This window comes from Chenopodium quinoa, unplaced genomic scaffold (assembly GCF_001683475.1).
Source record: "Chenopodium quinoa cultivar QQ74 unplaced genomic scaffold, ASM168347v1, whole genome shotgun sequence".
NCBI lineage: Eukaryota > Viridiplantae > Streptophyta > Magnoliopsida > Caryophyllales > Amaranthaceae > Chenopodium > Chenopodium quinoa.
In genome coordinates, this window is record NW_018743196.1 from 1,390,283 (window position 1) to 1,410,867 (window position 20,585).

Below are 20,585 nucleotides of genomic sequence, written 5' to 3' on the forward strand. Positions count from 1 at the left end.
CGAAGATGCTCAACAAGCGGTTGATTGGGCGAAACAGGTTGCAATTAGATCAGGTTTTTGTTTAGTAGTAGCAACTCATAAATCTCAACGGGATGGTAGAATGGATCGCATTTTGAGATGCGACCGTTATCGCAAAAGGGAGGAACGAGATTTCAGTCAAGCGATTCGGTTTGATACAAAGCGGAAAGGTTGTGGGTGTCAGTTCAGAGTAAAGGTTCGACAACAGCAAAGGGGTGACGGTTGGGAAGTGAAGAGTTACGGTAAATGGGGGTATCACAACCATGAGATGATCGCATATGAAGTGGGTCATCGACAGTTAAGTGGCCTAAGTCCTGCTGCGAAACTAATTGTAAAAGAAATGAGTGATGCTCAAGTGAAGCCTGCTAAAATATTAGCATCTGTGTTGGAGAAATTTCCTGAAGACCAGCCAAACCGAAGACACATCTACAACGTCAGACATAAATTGAGGTTTGAACGGTCAGAGGGAAGGAACCCTATACAGCAGCTTCTACACCAGGCACAAGCACGTGGTTACCTGTACTGGTTTGAATCTGATGAAGACACATCGGAGGTGACTCATTTGTTCCTTGTGCATCCTGATTGTGCTGATATGATTTCGTCTTGGCCATCTGTGATTCTGATCGATTCAACGTACAAGACAAACAAGTATAAGTTTCCACTGGTTGAGATGGTTGGGATGACTCCAACGAACCAGAACTTTTTGATTGGTTATGCAGTTATGAAGGATGAGACGGTTGCGAGTTACCGTTGGGTGTTGGAGAAGTTGAGAAATTACATCGGCCCAAGTGTTCAGCCATCGGCCATCGTCAGCGATTGTGAGGGAGGTCTCTTTGCCCCTATAGCGGAGCTGTTTCCGGAGTCGAGCCATTTACTGTGCACATGGCACATCAACAAATGCGTGAAAGTCAAAGCCTACAACCTTTTCAACAAGAACTTAGATTCAGCAGAGAGATTGGTAAATGGTAAGTGGCGGAAGATCCTGCAAGCTACCACGGAGGCAGAGTACGACCGAGCCTTGGATAACTTCAAGGATGCATACCAATGGTGCCCGGCAATCGTAGACTATGTGATGCAGCAGTGGGTGCCTCAGAGGGAAAAGTTTGTCAAATATTGGACAAACCAAGTTCTTCATTTTGGAAACACTACTACATGTAGAGTTGAGAGCGCTCATAGAGCTCTGAAGGACTGGATTGATTCTTCCACCTCTGCTCTGGATACACTGTTCGAGAGAATAAACAAGGCTATTGATACTCAGAGGAACGGCATCAAGAACTCTCTCGAGGACTCCAGACGGCGACATGGCACGATGTATAGCCATTTCATATTTAAGATTCTCCATGGTCGTGTGTCACACTACTGCTTGGGGTTGATTCTGAGCGAGCACACCAGGATGAGGGAGTTGGGTGATGAAGTGGCTATTCGGTGCGGATGTGCTATATCGGTGACTCATGGACTACCTTGTGCATGCACCATTCACCGCGTAATTACGCAAGATAGGGCGTCGTTACATGTTGATCAGGTTCATCCATTCTGGCGGACGCTCGTTATCGGAGAGCATGCTGTTCCACAGACAGTCAACCGTGAACAGGAGGAGTTGGAGCAGTTTCGTTCGATGTTTGACCAAGTGTCCTCCAGCCACCCTTCAGTCATTCGTAGTGCTACCCACGTACTTCATGACATGTTCAACTCGTCGTGCTTGGATCATGAGGAACCTGAGGGGGTCGAGCGACCACGGGGCCGACAACCACGGCGGGAAAGGAGTGCGTTTGAGTACATTCGTGGTCGTGGTCGTGGTCGTGGCCGTGGTCGTACATCGTCATCAAGTGGTAGTCAAACATCTTCGTCGGTGAATATGCCCGGCACCGGTACGGTACTTTAGTTTAATTTACTTTTTAGAGTGTTTGTTTAGTTTTCTGCTAACTTGTTAATTGTGTTTTTTGATGTGTGCAACAGGCAGAATGGACATTGAACATTTTCCATATAAAGACAGGATCCCTAACATCATGATGCCGTTCCTGGACGGGTGGAATGATGTGGTTGCAGATGGTAACTGTGGATTTCGGGTTGTGGCTGATGTGTTTCAGATGGGTGAAGACAACTACGGTTTAGTGCGTCAGTTGATGTACAGTGAAATCGCCTCAAACCGAGCTGTTTATCGCCACGTGTACGGACAGGACTTGGATAGGTCTCTGCAGCGTATCCGGTGGGGATCGCCATTGGACGACGTACTCCTTCAACGACGCAGATCGGACGGCCTTACTGGGCCATGCTGGTGGAGGAGGAACAACTTGGACATATCCAAGCTGGCGAAGACAGCGCTGCGGCATGTACGCCTCTACGATCTCACGATACTGAATCAGTCCCGTGTAGAGGGTCCTGGGTACCCTATTACTAGGGTTCTGGCCGAAAGGCATCCAGTTCACCTGCACATTTTTTAAAATTAGTAAGATTCGTACAATAAACACATCAAACTATAAAAGTAGAAATAATTTAAACACTTTACCTCTAATGGGGACATCCTGTCAAGCAATAACCGTATCGATCGCAGGCGGTCAATGGACTTCTTCTCGACACGCGGACTCCACGCACAGGCACGTGGCTGGCCATCCCCAATAGGAACCGGGTCGCGGTGTGGTCGAAACGCCGGGAAATACTCGTATATCCACGTCTGTAACAACGTCATACATCCAGTGATACCTGCCGCATCAGCCCGGCTCGAGAATCCTAACTGGCGATACATGTACGCTAATGTAGCCGACCCCCAAGAAAACTGGCCTACTCTGTCGGGCTCACACGCGTCAACTATGTCGCGTGGCCTGAGCTTGTTTCCGCTCTTATCCGGAAACAAGGTACACCCGAGAAGAAGAAAAACATATGCAGCCAGCTGTGTGTCCTGCGTCCTACGTGAAGTGGGGTGCAAACATCGCTGCAAAACTGCTGCGATCTTAACACCGCCGTGATCCCACACACCAAGTGCCGCTGTGTACAGCGCAGCCCTATCCACCGCCAACAGCTCCGCCAATAAATCTGCCTGATCCGCATCTGTGACAACAGATGCTCGGTTTCCCTCTACGGGAATCCCAAGGATGGCCTCGACGTCATGCAACATGATCGTCATCTCACCGAACGGAAGGTGGAAAGAGTTCGTGTCCGGCTGCCATCGCTCAACGAAAGCCGTGATCAGCGTCGAGTCAATCCTCTCATGCATGGTGGCAGGAAGGTGGCTCACTCTAGTGGCCCTCAATCGGCCGACCATCTCGCTCTCCTCCGGCCAAGCCTCAGCCCAACTACACAAGAAGTTACAAGTCCTCTCCCGGGTTTGGCATTTCAAAATGCCGCTATCCAAAGCCCGCTCTTGGTCCTCCCAAATACGGGTAGCGATGTGTCCTAGAAAGCTAGGAATCACACTCCCGTCTATAGGTCCCCCAGCCACCTCGCCCCTCACCACCCAAGAATCATTAACGGCCCTCGACCGTTTTCTGCTAACCGCAGACACAGTGGACGCAGATGATGTGCCAGATCTACTAACAAATCTACCATCTCTACCCTTACGCACGTCTACCCTACGCGTCTCATACACATCATCAAGCCTCTGACTGAATGGACCGTAATCATCATATGGTCCACTCTGATCGTCCACATCCTCATCTGCATCCTCCTCCTCCTCCTCCTCATCACCATCATCATCTTCATCATCCTCAGAATAGTGCACCCGTTCTCTACGAGCCGAGGCCGAAATACCACGGGATCTAACGTGTCTGGGCCCCGAGCTCTCCATTGAGTTCATCGTACTTCTCATAATGTCCATACTCTTCTCAGCCCCAGAACGAAAATACGATGCCTAACACAAAATAACAACACATGTAATATGCAATATAAACATGTAATATAAACATAAAAAAAGTAATTAAAATAAATAAATAAAACAATATACATATGATGGAAAATAAATTAAAAACATTACAAAATATTAACAACCTAAAAATAAAAAAATTAATAACCTAATAAATAAATAAATAAAAAATTGGAAAAAACAAAGCAAAAAAAAAAATTACCCAAAAAAAACAAATTGGAAAAAACAAAGTGAAAAATATAAAATTATAAAAACTTAAAAAAAGAAGAACATCAAAATTTTAAAAAAAATTTATAACAAAAAAAAGGGAACATAAAATTTTTTTTAAGTAAAAAAACTAATTCAAAAAAAAAAAAAAACAAGAACAATAAACAAGAACATAAAATTAAAAAAAAGAAAAACAAATTTAAAAAAAAATCAAAAAAAAAATAATTATTTTCGAAAATTAAATTTCAAATTTAAAACCAAAAAAAAATTAAATAAAAAAAATAAAAAGGCGGCGGCGCCTAGGCCAGACGCCGTGACGGTGGCGGCGGCGTCTAGCCCAGACGCCACTACCACGGCGGCGGCGCCTAGGCCAGACGTCGGTGCCGTGGTTCTGGCGCCTGGGCCAGACGCCACCGCCACCGTCACGGCGTCTGGCCTAGGCGCCGCCGCCGTGGTAGTGGCGTCTGGGCTAGACGCCGCCGCCGTGGTGGTGGCGTCTGGCCTAGGCGCCGCCACCGCCTCCGACCTTTTTTTTTTTTTAATTTTTAAACACAAAATTAATAAAAAATACCTTCTCGCCGGAAAACCGCTGTCCACCCGCCGCATGTGCCGCCACTTCCTTGCCGGGCCGCCTCGACATCGCTCGGAAAGTTTTTTAGAGAGAGAAAGTGGAAGTAGAGAATTGAGAGAAGAAATTGTGTTTTTTACTTTGAGGGCAAAAGTGACAATTCACTCTAATTTTGTGGGCTTTATGTGGAGATTCGCGGGCGATGATTAGCAATTGAGTAGATTTTAGGCTTAATGGCCTATTTAACTCGTACAAAAAAGAGCAAATTGCATAAATATTCCTTTTGTTTAATATTCCAAAGTTTAAGGTGTCCGACCTGCAAACACTAGATCAAACAAATCGTGAGGATTTTCACCAAAAAAAAAAAAAAAAAAAAAAAAAAAAAAAAAAAACAAATCGTGAGGATTGAGGTCTGGTCAGAGTCCTCCTACCGATTAATTAAAAAAAAAACACTTAACATTACACTTATGTTACTCTTTTGCCTAATGTGTTACTCTTTGGTAGAGATGGTCAACAAGTCCATCCGAAAACCAAATCTTGTATGCCTCAAACTACACTGGCTTAGACCTGTCTTTAGCCCAGAGTTGAAAACGAAGAATGCAAGCACACAATGTTCTTAAAGACAGTATAGTGGAAGAGGACTTAAGACAGTATAGTGGAAGAGGACTTAAGACAGTATACTGGACTGCCCTAGAGCAGCTGTATGAAGAAAGGTTGCTGATTTCAGCAGGACTGATCAAAGATCCACATTGTGATAACAGCACCAACTGAGAAGCCAACCCTGTCTTAAATCTACATGCCAAAGAAACTGCTGTTAAATGATATTCGAAATGTCAAAGTTGTGTCGAATAAAGCTCTGTATAAACAGAAGGCTCAAGGTGTATAAGTTTTACTGATAACACAGAAGCGTATCTAATCATTCAGGAAACCACCCCATCACACCAGTCATCCATCCCACAAGAATTTTGGAGCACTGATTTTTCGCACCAAGCATAAGACACAAGGATGATTGCTAAGCCGGTAACATAAGATGTAAGATAATCATGATGGCCTGGTGAGGCAGTTGGTTCCAGTCAAGTAAAGAATAGTTGCTAATTCAATATTGCAGATGATCTAAAAGGACAGAGAATGGCAAACAAAAGAAAATAAAGAACATCCCATCAAGTTATAAAAACCATTAATCCATAATATAATAAAAACAAAAATTCAGAAAAACCAATGGGCAGTGTAGTTTTTCGTAAGCAGCCAGTCAATTTCAAGTAGAGGAATGGAGAAGTACACCTATATCAAAACCACAGTCCTCAGCGACACGAATCTGTATTCACATGAATATGTAGAGTTTGAATGTGTTTTAGTCATACATTCATTATTATGAGACATAGGAAGCCAGGAAGGTTACGTTAAAAACAAAAAGAATTAAGCAAGGCAAGATATGCATAAAAGCAGAACAAGAATCCTATGATCAATGTAAACGAAGAAATTTCAACTACTATTCACAAGAAATGTCAGCTGAATAATAGGCAAGCCAAGGTAAATTACAACTACTTTTACAGTGGTGGAAATATTCAGTTGGATATCAATCAATCTTTATAAATCTTCACTAGTTTATGCATCAGGGTCAAACGTGCCTCTTCTAGTACCTCTTTTCTGGGTCATCTGAGCCCATCTTGCGAAGACTTCAGAAACTTCAGAGTTGCCAGACAGCCTCATCTTTCGAGCCAGCTCCTCCAGAATGTTAGGCCGTCCGACCTTAGAGAAATCAGCTGCAAACCTGTTAAAATCAAGTTCTGGCACTTTCATCCCTTTATTGATCATTTCCTCAACATGTTTACATGCCTCCTCGGATCGCCCTTGCCTAATAAGCCCACCAATGAGAACGGTGTAAGAATTCTCATCAGGCCAACAACCTCTTTGGACCATCTCATCCCACACGGCACAAGCCATCTCACTGTTTCCGGCAATGAAATAGGATTTCATCATCATATTGTAAGTATGAATAGTCGGCTGAATTCCGTTCTGAATCATCTTCTTGTAAATGCGAACGGCATCATCAGGCATTCACCTGTTTGTCATCAATTTGATTAAAGCATTATACAGCTGCCCGTCCGGTGGATAACCCTTTTCCTTCATCTCCTTAAGCAAACCAAATACCATGTCCATCTTTTTAATGTTCCCAAATCCTGTTATCAAACAAGTATATACACCAGCATCTGGCTCACACCCTGAAGCCAGCATCTCATCAAAGTAGGCAACAGCTTCTCTCAACTTAGAATGTTTGCACAAGTCCCTTATCAATATAGTATAGCTCCGGACATTTGGAGTTGGCCCCTTGGCCTTCATGACCTCGAAAAGTTTGATTGCATCAGACTTCTTATTAACTTTCAGCAATCCATCTAGCATTACATTATGGGTAATAAGATCAGGCTTCAAACCCTGATCAATCATCTCATTCCAGTCTTTCCAGCTTCCATGAGATTCTTCACTCTACACCAACCACTAAGCAAAACTGAATAAGTCTTCATGTTTGGAGTAAACCTACTCTTCAACCTATCGTACAAAGCTTGAGCTTCCTTCACCATCTTTTCTCTAGCAAGGGCATCAAGCATGCAATTAATAGTTTCAACCCCCGCTTTAAAGCCATAATTCTTCATCAACTCAAACACCCCAACAGCTTTCTTCCTCTCTTTACCAGCAGCATAAGCTTTGATAGCAATCATAAAGCTGTCCATATCTAATAGCCCTTTTTCCCCCATTTCCTCTAACAACGAGCCCATCGTCTCAAACTGCCTTGTCTTCCCCAATATCAATAACATGGCATTATAAGTCCTAGAATCATGCGAAAACCCTGGTCTTTGTCCAGCCCAGCAAAAGAACCGAAATGCCGGTTTCCTAGCATGCTTAAACCTTCTCAAAACATCAACAACCAAATCATGACTCAATTCAATCCCAGATTCACTAAGCACAGCCTCCATATTTCGATTTAAGGCGAACAATTCACCTATCAACTTAGCCACCCTACTAACTTCCTCTGGATCAGCACTCGACTCAAAGGTACCTTCACTCCCTTCTCTCTCCTCATCATCCTCACCATCACTATCTCTCTCCTCCTTACAACTAGAAAATCCTCTATAGTAACCTCCAAACCTCAAAATCCCCATCTTTTTAGAACCCCCAAAATTGGGCAATACCCAATTTGAATTACAAACAGAAACCAACAACCCACCAAAAGAAACCCCGGAATTCACAGAAAATGGCATTGATCTAACAAAATAAACACTGGGAACAACTGAAATTGAAAACCCATGTTCAAAATTCTTCAAATTACAACCCCTAAACTTCGAATCTAACAATCTTTCTTGTAAAATAGGTAGTGCAACGGAAGATGACAAATAAGATGAAACTTGACAATCAAAACGATGAACACAACAATCAAAGTTAGACTGATGAAAACGAGACAAGGGCACAGAGCTACCTTGAAAAAAGCACACTTGCTGCTGTTGTTGCCATCGAAAGAAGAGAACTCCTCTTTGACGTCGTAATCGTCCCGCACTGAAGGAGGAGCATAAGGGGGTCGAATAATGGTGGTGGAAGCCATGAAAGGAGGTTGCTGAGGAGAGAGAAAGTGAAGAGGTAGAAGTGAAAGTGCGTTTAGTTAAGGAGAAGAGAGTCATTCGTAGGCCATGAAAGAGGAGAGAGAGTGAGAGTGTCAAGGGTTGTTGGAGAGACGGGTGGTTAGATGGGTGCGGCGGGTACTCGATGGCGGTGGTTGGAGTGTTACTTCTTGAGAGTTATGATTTACTCTTCCCTTTGATGACTTGTAATTGCATTTTTACTCCTCCCTCCGTTCCTTTTTGTTAGTTACGAATATCACCTGTCTTAAAAAAAAATAAAATAAATAAAATAAAATGGTTAATGAGTAACTTTTTTTTAGTAGCAATGTGATCGAGTGAAAAAGTATACGAGTTAGGTCAATAATCTATTAAATCTAAGTTTGCCTAATTTTGCACTGATTTGGATTTTTCGCTCAATTTTTGGTTGATAAGTCTTTTGTATTTTTTAATAGTTGATACACATTTTGTAATGCAAAAATGAATTAATGATTATAAGATCAACTCATGTCTTTAATTACGGAGTATTAGTTAAAAGAAAAAAGGTTACTACCATGCATGAAAGTATACGTGTGATGTTCATAAAGGTCATATTTGGTAAATTGCTTTTTGGTTAGCTTTTGGCTTTTGGCTTTTTATGAGGTCAAACAGCCAAAAAATGTGTTTGGTAATTGGCTTTTTAGCCAGTGAAAAAGCTGGCTTTTAAGCCAAAATGAAAAAGCTGCTTTGAGTAGCTTTTTTGTTGGCTTTTGGCTTGTTGGCCCACAAATTATCTAATAAACAACCAACTACCAATAATTAATTTACCAAACACTTTTATAAACAGCCAGCTTTAACCGCCAATTTCAAAAGCCACTATAAACGGCCAAACATACCAGCTGGTCAAACAAGCCAAGTGAACCAGCCAACAGCCATTTGCCAAACAAGGCCAAAATGTTTATGCAACATCTTTACCGTACAACTTAGTTGTGCAGCTTGTGCCCAGTTTACTCATTTGCGCATATGATAAAATCAATTTTATTTTATTATCCAACATTTGACAAACTTGCTTATTTTATGCAAACTAGATAGCAAAGTGGATGGTTCCACCCATCAAATGGACTCCCAAAGTATATTAAAGTTTATGGAAAGCTTCTCGTCAGTTTTTTTTTCTAAACTCCCAAAAAGTAAAAAATTGTCCAAAATTGAAGGCTATAATTCATGTTTTTGGAGCAATTTTAGAGGTTTTGGGATCCAATATCGAAAACTTTGAGATACTAGAGAATACATCTCGGGATCATTTAATGTTGTTTGGAACCATATATGACCATTATATGTTGTCATAAATGTTTGTGGTGGCCTTGCATTAATAAAATTAGCACAAGTTGTAAACGTGTTAATTAACAGTTTAAAGACAAATTGGATGGTTCCATCCATGCAAGTGAACTCTCGAAATGTATTGGGATTCATGGGAAGCATCTCGGAATTTTTTTCCCAACTAAAAAAAATTTAAAATTAAAATTACTCTGTAGGTTGAATTTGATTAAATTAGTTTTAGGAATTGTGATTAAAGTATTAAATTAAAAGAGATTAGAATACAATTAAGGCCATTCCTCCATTCTATAGCCACTAACTAGGTGGTCTAGGTCACTCTATTTCTTTCTTATTTTCCCCAAAAAAATAAAGCCGGAAAACCAGCAAATCAATCTTCCCGCCAAACTACATTCTCTGTCTTCTGTAAAATTCCCGCCATTTCCCACCATTTTTACGCTATTTTCCTCACTATTTCTTCTTCCTTACCTCCATTCTCTCTCTCTCTTCATCTTCTTCCCTTCTCTCTCTAACATTTACAGTGAAGCTTTCAACAATGGCGCCTTCACACAAGGTCACTAATGGCAGATCACCATTGGTAAACAAACAATACCAAATCACCTCTTTCTTCACCAAAGCTGATTCTTCTTTACCCAAATCAAAACCCCAATTATCCCCTCCTAAATCTAAGCAAACCCCATTTCCCAAATCGCAAAACCCTAACCCTAACCCTAATATTAGTCCGGGGTCATCTCCCCCTACTACCCCTTCTCCTATTAATGCAAAATCGAAGTCGAAATCGACACCTAAGCCTTTGTTGGTAATTGGGTCGCAAAAATCGTCTCCAGCGGAAGTGAATTTGAAGGGGAATTTGTTTGGCGAAGAGGTGGTGAATCGGAGAATTAGGGTTTATTGGCCGATGGATGAGGCGTGGTACGAGGGGTGTGTGAACTCGTTTGACAAGGTTTCTGGGAAGCATTTGGTGGAGTATGATGATGGTGAGGAGGAGATGATTGATCTTTCTAAGGAGAAGATTGAGTGGATTGAAGTTGAAGGAGGGTCTTGTGTTAAGAAGTCTAGGAAGAGGAGGTTGAGGAAGGTGTCTATTGTGGTTGATGATGAAGAAGAGAAGGAGGGAGAGGGGAATGTTGGTCCGGTTGAGGACGATTCAAGCGACGAGGATTGGGGGAAGAATGTGGTTGTTGAGGAAGAAGATCGTTTGGAGGAGATGGATTTGGTGGATGAAGAAGAGGAAAAGGAGGTTGAGAGTTTGAAGAGGAAGAGGGGAAAGGTTGGAGGGAGCGAGGCGAAGAAGAATAGTAAGGAAGGCGATGGAGAGGCGGCGAATTCAAGTAAGAAGAAGAAGGTTGAGGTTTGTGTTTTTGGTAGCAAGCCGGTGAAGCCGGTTGCCAAGGTGCAAGGTAATTGTTGGAGCTGATATATGTTATCTTATGTTGTCATTAATTTCATTTTTTAAAATTATTGTATCAGATATCATATAATTGCTTAATGATGTTGTATTATTAATTTATCATGATGTTCTGTTCAGCAACAAGATTATATTGTTTCCTCAAATTAGAATAAGATATGATTTCTTCAAATTAGAAATCAGTGTTATTTGTCTATGTACCTCTACTTTGGTGTTTTATTAATAATAAATCTGTTTCAGTGTCAGTCTACTTATGACCTTTGTATTAGTAACTAAAATTATTTCCAATCATGGAATACAGATTAGATAAATATATTAGTAAAGTTCTGTTACCCCAAATAGTATGATTTTAGAATTTGAACTTTGATGAATGGTTTGTAGCTTGCAAATGCATTTAATACTCTACTTTGCAGTATTGATGTGAATGATCAGTCTTGTATTCTCTCTTGTTATCGGCATTTTGCATGCTTATGTGTAATGATGAACTATTGAACTTAAAAATAACAATCTCATTTTTCTTTGCGACTTTCTAAGCCTTTTCTCTATATGCTATATGATTGTTGAATTTAAACTTGACTGAAAGATTCAAAACAAGCAAAATGCCTTCTAGTTTTTATCAATTTAGATTGTTTGTTCAATGTTGGCCAGTGCTTTATGTTACCAGTAGTTTTTTTTTCTTCTTATGTTTATCCCTTATATTGGCTTTGAACTATCTTCTGCAGAGGCAAAATCACATAATGTTCTTGACAGCACCACTACTGATGCATCGGAGAGGTTTGGTATTCGTGAAGAACAGAAGTTTCCATTCCTTGGAAAGTATGTGCTAGTTCAATCCTTAGCTTCATGTTTTCATTTCTCATGCTGTGTAATTATAATGCACTTTGTTTTTGCTGTGATCGATGGAAGTTGCTGGACTAGTCTTTTTTTTTTTTTTTTTTTCCTTGAGGTGATATCTTATTCTGTGGTGAATCCCTTTCTTTTTTTATAGGGATCGACAAGATGCCAAAAGGAGACGTCCTGGTGATACAGATTATGATCCCAGAACTCTTTATTTGCCCCCTCAGTTTCTTAAAAATCTGACGGGTGGCCAGGTAGATATGCTAAACATTTAACAATGTTTAATACGAAGTGATAAATATTTGTTGCTGAACTTGTTTGATTTTGTGGTGTAATTCCTTTTGTAGAGACAATGGTGGGAGTTTAAATCAAAGCATATGGATAAGGTCCTTTTCTTTAAGGTATTAAATTAATCATATCTGATACGCAAGACTTTATGCTGCGACGGTTTCTGCTTTTAAATTATTTTGTGTAACATGGGTAATGATTATGATTGTTCTGTTGTATCAGATGGGAAAATTCTATGAGATTTTTGAAATGGATGCACATATTGGCGTAAAAGAACTTGATTTACAGTACATGAAGGTATATATATTTTGTTTTATATTTATCTTTAGTGTGTATTTCTATTCCCTGTTAATTTTTTGAGGATTTAGTTCCTGTTTAGAACAAGTAACTTAAGAGAAGTCAACATGAAAGTATCAGGAATTATCTTACCAATCTTATTATTTTCATTTCCTCCCTGTCTATTATTCTCTCAATAAAGAGTCTAAAAATTGTTCATATTGCCAGGGAGAACAGCCACATTGTGGATTTCCTGAAAAGAATTTCTCAATCAACGTAGAGAAATTAGCAAGAAAGGTTTGTTGTGCATCTAATTTAATTGTGTTGCTACATATATATGATGGTACCTGACTTGAGCCGGAAAATGATTTCATTTGAGTTGTTTTGGCTTGCAGGGTTATCGAGTCCTTGTAGTGGAGCAGACTGAAACTCCAGACCAGCTTGATATGCGCCGCAAAGAAGAGGGTTCGAAAGACAAGGTTTGGACATTCAGGGCTTTTACTTTGAGCAATCAGTTAATATGCTGCACTTATATGCCTCTTGCTATAATGCATGCTTTCTCTTATAAAGTATAAGCTACTCACGAGCTAACAATGTGCTAACTGATTGGCAATGCCAAGATATCCAGTTTCCTTCTGGAGGTAGTGTTTAGTTGCCTGACAAGGAAAAGATATAACTTGTTTATATTTATGAGAAATGCCGTTGTAACCCTTGGAACCATCAACGCGATGATCCCTTGTTCTTGTCGATTGGTTGATGGATTGTTTAATACCTTTGAGCTTTTTATTACTCAGTTCTACCACCTAACCATTTGTACATACAGGTAGTGAAACGAGAAATATGTGCTGTAGTAACAAAAGGAACATTGACGGAGGGAGAGATGCTGTCAGCAAATCCAGACGCTTCTTACATTATGTCAGTGAATGAAAGTTGTTTAGTCTCTTCAAATAAGGAAGAACGCCTGTATGGTGTGTGCGTTGTTGATGTCACTACAAGCCAAGTAATTATTGGCCAGGTTCCTTTTTCAATCTCAAAGCTCATATATGTTTTCTTTTAATTTGTCTATGCAGGCTTGCATAAGATGGCATTGATGATTTTGTGTAAGTGTTTTGAGGGTGTAGGTTTAGCTTAGTACAGGAGATGTCCAATTTTGCTCGATGAACAATTTACAGAAAACTGCTATTAGCTTGATTTACTGTATTCACTTGTTTTTCTATATCATGGGTGGACTGGTGGTGGTGGTTATAATAATGCCTTCATTTTTCAATCTCATGCTTATTTTCAGTCAATTATGTATTAAGCCCAGTTTTAAGGGATTTGTTTTAAATTAATACCCTTCCCCTTGCGTTTTTAATCTACCTTAGACTAAGATCAATTTGGACCCTTTGTCTCCTGTATAAGAGTACTCCTTCCCGGGGCTAGGTAAAATTTGAAATTTCAGTTTCTAATGGACAAAAACTTGCTTTTTAATTGCCTCCCCCTCCACCTGAAACAAAAATGTGTTGAATGTACCCTTATATATAATTATTTATCATAACTTGTTTTCCCTTCTTCAGATAAAGGATGATTTGGAAAGCAGTACTTTATGCAGTCTTCTATCCGAATTAAGGCCAGTTGAGATTATTAAACCTGCTAAAATGCTTAGTCCTGAGACTGAAAGGGCGCTTACCAGGTATACTAGGAATCCCCTCATCAATGAGCTGCTTCCGAATGCGGAATTCTGGGATGCTGAGAGGACTGTTCGTGAAGTCCAGCATTTCTACAGTCGGATCAATATTTCGCCGGTTCCTTCACAACAAAAGGAAGCAACTGATGCCACCAGCTCCAATATAAAAGATGAGTCATGTTGGCTGCCAAAGCTCATAAGTGAGCTGTTGAGTGCTGGAAGTGATGGCAGTCTTGCATTATCAGCCCTTGGAGGGATCCTTTACTACCTGAAACAGGCTTTCTTGGATGAAAATTTGCTTAGATATGCAAAATTTGAATCACTTCCATGCACTGATTACTGTAATGTCTTTAAGAAACCTTATATGGTGTTAGATGCTGCTGCATTGGAGAATTTGGAAATATTTGAGAACAGTAAAAACGGGGGATCCTCCGGGTAGGTACCTTCACACTTGTGAGTTTTGATGAAGTCTTTTTTTGGTTTTGGCAAATATGGCTTGGATTGATTTGATTTTTTCCCCCATCTGTAAAGGACATTGTACTCCCAGCTTAATTATTGTGTGACCGGTTTTGGGAAGAGGTTGCTCAAAACATGGCTAGCAAGGCCTCTTTATCATGCTGAGTCAATTAGGGAACGACAAGATGCTATAGCAGGCCTTAGGGTATGCTCTGCTTTCTGCTATTTTTAAGCTTATATAACATGGTGCCTTTGAATTTTAATTTTGTATGCTCTGCTTTCCGCTATTTTTAAGCTTATATGACGTGAGTCCAGATATGTTGGTCACAGATATATGCCTCGTGATTTTAGCTTTTTTTAATGTTGCAGATAGGAGAAATAGCTACTTTTTTTATCTGTCATTACTCAATAGTAATGAAGTCCGCATGGCTGATATTATTTTACTAAAGCACATAGGTTTGAAATCTTTGATAGCATTGCCTTCATTGATTATTCTCTTCAAACTTTAGCTAATTAGCTATTCATTACACTTGCTGCCAGTTTTCGTAGTTTGGATATTTAACCTGCTTCATGCCTCAGCATATAGGATAGAAGCCTTGGGTATTGTGCTAAGTAAAGAAGTATGTTGCCCACTTTATGCCTTTTTGGTTTAAATACATGGATCATATTTACCTGCCTTGTAGATCTTGATATCGCAGTGTCATCTAAAGTGCAGTTTTTATTTTTAGATGGCTTGTCCTGCTTAAGGTGTTGTAGAGGGAAACATTATGGAACAATCTCCGTGTCGTTTTCATGTACCCTGAACTAAATGAATGTCTCTAATTTGGAATGATCCTTCGCTTCTCAAATATATACTGTGTTAATTGTCTGATGCGATTATTATACATTTTTCTGCTTTTGTTTCTCTGCTTTTAACATCCTTATACACACAATGTCACAGTTTTTCTTAAATTGCACAGATGGTCAGATGCAAATAAAAAGTAGGAGAGCATCTCCTCTGCTAAAACAACCAATAAACCATACTTATTTCAGAGTCATGGTTTAGACTATGACACTATGTTTCATGATCCTTGATAGAACTGTTTTGTTTTCCGTCTTAAGAAAAAAGGGTTCTAAATTTTGGTTTTTGTTTTTATAGGAAAATATATCATTGGCACTTGAATTTCGTAAAGAGCTATCCAAGTTGCCAGACATGGAGAGGTTGCTCACGCGCCTCTTTGCTAGCAGGTACAGAAATCCAGGGATCTCTAACACAATTTCCCATTCCAGAAGTTCACCTTTTGGTTCACTTGTTCCATGCAGTGAAGCTAATGGGAGGAATGCAAGTAAGATTGTTCTTTATGAAGATGCTGCAAAAAAGCAGCTTCAAGAATTCATATCAGCATTACGTGCTTGTGAAGTTATGATCGTGGCATGCTCTTCTCTAGGTTCCATCCTGGATAATACTGACTCTAAATTGTTACATCATCTGTTAGTCCCTGGTACTGTCTAAACTGTCGTATCTGCACTCCTGTATTTTGATTATTTTTTATATACTGTGCTAATATGCATAGCATGTAATGTGCAGGCAAAGGTCTCCCCAATATGAGTTCCATTATAAAGCAATTTAGGGATGCTTTTGATTGGGTGGATGCTAATAGTACAGGTCGTATAATTCCTCTTGAAGGAGCTGATGCAGAATTTGATTCTGCCAGTATAAAGATTGAGGAGATTGAATCTGATTTGAAGAGACATATTGTGGAACAGAAAAAATTACTTGGGATCTCATCGGTAATTAACACTTTATTAATTCAAAATCAAAACTTTCTCGTTGCATCTTATGTGCTTCATTAATTTGTCTCCTTGTGGTGTCTGTAGATTACATATGTTACCATCGGAAAGGACATATACCTGTTAGAAGTTCCTGAAAGATTGAGTGGAAGTGTTCCTAAAGACTATGAGTTACGGTCATCCAAGAAGGTAAGGAAATTGTGAAAAACAATCCAATCATGCATTTAATCAAGCTTTACTGATATGACTTGGATCCCAGTAGGCTGGCAAGTTGTTACCTGAATAGTGGTGCGTAAGCATTATAAATTGGTGAGAATCCATTGCCATGGATGGTAACGTGAGCCAATAGTCATTGTATATATGTGTTTTGAATTAACTGGCAGATGTGGGATTTTGTATGAGACACTGTAATCACTCCTTGAGAGGTTTTGGGGATAATTTTGTGAAGTATTTAGTATCCTAATTGTGATGTGATGGTAAGTGAAATATTTGATTTTCTTTCTCTATTCTTCACTTACAAGAATAATGTGAGACTGGTCAGATCCTTGAACTCCATGTTCTTCACAATCACTCTGCTATTCTATTGGAGAGTAATTACTACTATTTTCACTTCTTTTTATAGTACTTTCCCTTTTCTACTAATGTTGTCTGCTAATGTAACATTATCTATCTTGACCTCCTAGTACTTGCATCAATGTTAGTATGTGTATTATCGTTTCTCTTAGTTCTTAATCTTGTGCTCTGGTGGAGTTGAGTGATGAAAAGACCAATCACATCATTTAGTAATTAAATTTCTAGTGTATGATACAGATGCAAGTTAGTTGATTGTTTATCTGATTGTTTCTTACCTGATTCCCACAGGGTTTCTCCAGATATTGGACACCATTTATCAAGAAGATGGTAGGGGAACTGACACAGCTTCAAGCAGTGAAGGAATCCAAACTAAAATGCATGTTGCAAGATTTGGTAGGACATTTTTGTGAGCATCACACAATGTGGAGAAGCTTGGTTGCTGCTGTTGCAGGTATATGGTACCAACAAATGTAGTTCTCTGTTGTCTCTATTTTCTATACAACTAAATTCTTAATCTTAGACAGTGTTTTGTTGGATGGAAAACATTTTCCATGAATGTGATTATCCCAATATCCTTAGTTTGGTTTGTAGAGGGGTGGAATACGGTTTTCTCAAGGGTGGAAAATAGTTTTCCCTAGGATTGAATTAGTGTTTCTTTTGTAAGGAAGGGAAATCACAATCTTCTCCTTGCTCCTTACCTCCCTTTTCCTCTCCTTTCCATCTTCTCCCTTCCACTACCAATTTCCTTTCTCTATAATTTTTCTTGCAAGGAACCAAACAAAGGAAAATTAGTTTACAGTTATTTTATTCATGGAAAATCCACTTACATTTAAAATGTTCTCCGTCGACAGTGCCTTAATGTAGTCTATCAGATAATGTATTCTATACACGGCATCCATTTAACTATGGTTTAATTTCCACTACTCTTCATGCAGAACTAGATGTCTTGATTACCTTGGTAATTGCTAGTGATTACTATGAAGGACCAACATGCCGTCCAAGTATTTCAACTGGGATCAATACTACTGAAGTACCTCAATTAGCAGCTAAAAGTCTGGGGCATCCTATAATTAAAAGTGATTCTTTGGGCAGGGGTACATTCGTACCCAATGACATTAATATTGGTGGCTCAGATCATGCTACCTTCATCTTGCTTACTGGTCCTAATATGGGTGGAAAATCAACTCTTCTTCGCCAAATTTGCTTAGCTGTTATCTTGGCTCAAGTAAACCTCTTCTCATGCAAGTATGTTGAATTGTTATCTTGTTTCAATTTCTTTCCCCTCACAGTTGGCTTTATCACAGGTTGGAGCAAATGTCCCTGCAGAACACTTTGAGCTATCACTTGTTGACCGGATATTTGTTCGTATGGGGGCAAAAGATCACATTATGGCAGGACAGAGCACATTCTTAACAGAGCTCTCAGAAACTGCATCTATGTTGGTGAGCTATTCTGGATCTTATTCCATGTTACTATTGTATCCTCGGAACATACATTAATAGTGTGCAATGAGATTTGTTTCACATTGTTTAAAGTTTCTCCGTTCATCTCAAGGCATTTAGTGAACAAGAGGTTTAACTTTTCCAGCATAAATTTGCCTTGGTTTGGGAACCATATATTAGATTAATAATAGCTCAATGTCAATGCTATGAGAATCTAATGTATGCATTTCAAATCTGTGTTGAATAGATTCTTGTTTGTCTGCTCAAGATTATTAATCAAGACTCGAGCTTGTGTAAATGTATGGAAGCAATTTTAGGCTTTTAGCTCCCTCCTTTTTTAAGCTCACAGTTCTGTTTTACTTGGTTGCACAGACATCTGCTACCCGTGATTCACTTGTTGCATTGGATGAACTAGGACGTGGCACTTCAACTTCAGATGGACAAGCAATTGCGTAAGTGCCTTTATTCAATCTAGTTAGCAGCTTTGCCTTGTTTAGCCTAGAAGTTGTACCATGGACCATCATTTTCTTTTACTTGAGATCAAGTGCACTAATGCAGGGTCATCTAACAGTTTATTCTGCCTTTTCCGTTTCTCTACAGGGAATCTGTCCTTGAACATTTTGTCCGCAAAGTGCAGTGTCGCGGAATGTTTTCTACTCATTACCACCGATTAGCTATTGACTATAAAAGAGATCCCAAGGTCAATTTTACGTCTCTTGATTTTAAGTGTTTTTTCAGTTGATGAGGTTTGATCGAGTGTTTTTCCAAATGGTTCATGTAGTTTGTAGCGCATTACGAGAGCTGCTAATAGATGAGTCTATGCTAGGATTTTTTTTTGTCTCTTGAATTGCTAATCAAAATACTCTCATTTACAGGTCTCTCTATGTCATATGGGATGTCAAGTAGGAAAAGGTGATAGAGGTTTGGAAGAAGTCACATTTCTGTACAGGCTGACTCAAGGTGCTTGTCCCAAAAGTTATGGTGTTAATGTTGCACGGCTAGCTGGTAAGTTTATGGAAATTCTTGCGTTTATAGAAACACCAACCTTTGAGCTAGGAGTGCATATTATGATCACCTCCCAATCAATGTTCCTATGAATATGAACATCTGTCTTAAATTTCAGGAATTCCTGATGGTGTACTGTTTAAAGCTGCTGCCAAGTCGAAAGAATTTGAGGCTGTTTATGGTAGGCACCAAAAAAGATCCAACAACAGTGTCCCGGATTGGAATGAAAAGACCATTAAATTCTTCCAAAATCTGATCAGTATTAGTTCTTCAGATGACTCCTCAAATTCAAGTATTGCCACACTCAGCCAGCTTCAGCACCAAGCTAGGATTCTTTTGGAACAAAATTGATTTGCTTGCATACGATCACTCTCCAATTGGTACATGTCTCTCTAACATTAATATTATGGGTAGTCTAGATAGCCACTCGTTAATTCGAGCACTTGCACATAAGCCTCCTAATATCCAGGATTAGGTTTTTGTTAGTTATTCTGATCCTGTGCATCCCCTAACCTTGTAGAAATAGGGTGTTTGCATTGTAAATCGGGTAATCCTTCTAATCTCGTACATGACTATTGTATCTACGTCAATGTCGAATATATTCTGGATTATCATTAATCTATTTTGTCCTTTTGAAGTGGCTAGTTTAATTATCGCGCTTGACATAACCCAAGAAACTATGATGAAATTGCATAGTATATGAGGACTAATCTGGAAGCTATGATGTTGAAAATATGTGTGTTTGCTGTTATCCTTTCCTTATGTCTTTGACAGGAAACTACCTTTCCTGATTTCATTATCGACATGTATTTAAAGCATGTTATATTTGGTTACTTGAAATTTTATCAATCTATATAAAAGCTGTTATATAGTATATGGGTAAGTTTCCAAATAAAGGGATCATTGAAGACTATGAAGATGTACATTTTTAGTGAAAAACTCGTTACTATTAGTTATTTTTTGATATAAAAAACTCGATAATAGGGATCGGTAGTTGTGTGAAAATGATAAGACGATAAAAACATTGGAGATGATTTTCAGAATAACACTCACTTAAGGATGGTTTCTTTATATTTTGGTTATTCAGTACTCTATGAATATTATTGGTAAATATATACTTGTACAATATTAAATGCTTTGACTTCATTTTCACCCACCTTTTCTTCAGACGTGTGGGAATCATATTTATAATCTTCTGATGGCAGTAAAGTTTGTTGCAAAATTTGGCTGTTCATCTGTCTTTGATACAACTGCTTATAAGACGTAAGATTATTATATACTTGGTGTGTATTATAT

At 39.3% G+C, this 20,585-nt stretch overlaps 2 protein-coding genes and 1 pseudogene across 2 annotated transcripts; 1 reads left to right on the forward strand and 2 right to left on the reverse strand.

The window, feature by feature from the left end:
- Positions 1-2,159: 2,159 nt before the first annotated feature.
- LOC110732926 (protein MAINTENANCE OF MERISTEMS-like) lies at positions 2,160-4,747 on the reverse strand. The gene is made up of 3 exons (XM_021912911.1): positions 4,653-4,747; positions 2,525-3,862; positions 2,160-2,444 (listed from the first exon to the last, which is right to left on the reverse strand). The coding sequence occupies exons 1-3, from the start codon at positions 4,719-4,721 to the stop codon at positions 2,160-2,162; spliced, it is 1,692 nt and encodes a 563-aa protein (XP_021768603.1). The 5' UTR covers positions 4,722-4,747.
- A 1,318-nt stretch (positions 4,748-6,065) lies between these two features.
- Positions 6,066-8,503, reverse strand: LOC110733054 (annotated as a pseudogene).
- Positions 8,504-9,852: 1,349 nt separating this feature from the next.
- Positions 9,853-19,972, forward strand: LOC110733055 (DNA mismatch repair protein MSH6-like). Its single transcript, XM_021913075.1, has 21 exons — positions 9,853-10,968; positions 11,699-11,792; positions 11,965-12,067; positions 12,161-12,214; positions 12,324-12,398; positions 12,606-12,674; positions 12,773-12,856; positions 13,201-13,392; positions 13,934-14,478; positions 14,575-14,704; positions 15,638-15,726; positions 15,802-15,980; positions 16,067-16,269; positions 16,357-16,458; positions 17,131-17,293; positions 17,778-18,067; positions 18,147-18,284; positions 18,657-18,736; positions 18,885-18,984; positions 19,160-19,289; positions 19,408-19,972. The coding sequence occupies exons 1-21, from the start codon at positions 10,104-10,106 to the stop codon at positions 19,638-19,640; spliced, it is 3,918 nt and encodes a 1,305-aa protein (XP_021768767.1). The 5' UTR covers positions 9,853-10,103; the 3' UTR covers positions 19,641-19,972.
- The last annotated feature ends 613 nt before the right edge of the window (positions 19,973-20,585 follow it).

What these genes read in the sequence shown, in the direction of transcription:
- LOC110732926 (XM_021912911.1), bottom strand. Translation starts at nt 4,721, where the DNA reads ATGTCGAGGCGGCCCGGCAAGGAAGTGGCGGCACATGCGGCGGGTGGA. An exon ending in AGCGGTTTTCCGGCGAGAAG is followed by an intron (nt 3,863 to 4,652) that starts GTATTTTTTATT and finishes ATTTTGTGTTAG; the next exon opens with GCATCGTATTTTCGTTCTGG. An exon ending in ACAGGATGTCCCCATTAGAG is followed by an intron (nt 2,445 to 2,524) that starts GTAAAGTGTTTA and finishes AAAAATGTGCAG; the next exon opens with GTGAACTGGATGCCTTTCGG.
- LOC110733055 (XM_021913075.1), top strand. Translation starts at nt 10,104, where the DNA reads ATGGCGCCTTCACACAAGGTCACTAATGGCAGATCACCATTGGTAAAC. An exon ending in TAGAGAAATTAGCAAGAAAG is followed by an intron (nt 12,675 to 12,772) that starts GTTTGTTGTGCA and finishes TTTGGCTTGCAG; the next exon opens with GGTTATCGAGTCCTTGTAGT. An exon ending in GCCAAGTAATTATTGGCCAG is followed by an intron (nt 13,393 to 13,933) that starts GTTCCTTTTTCA and finishes TCCCTTCTTCAG; the next exon opens with ATAAAGGATGATTTGGAAAG.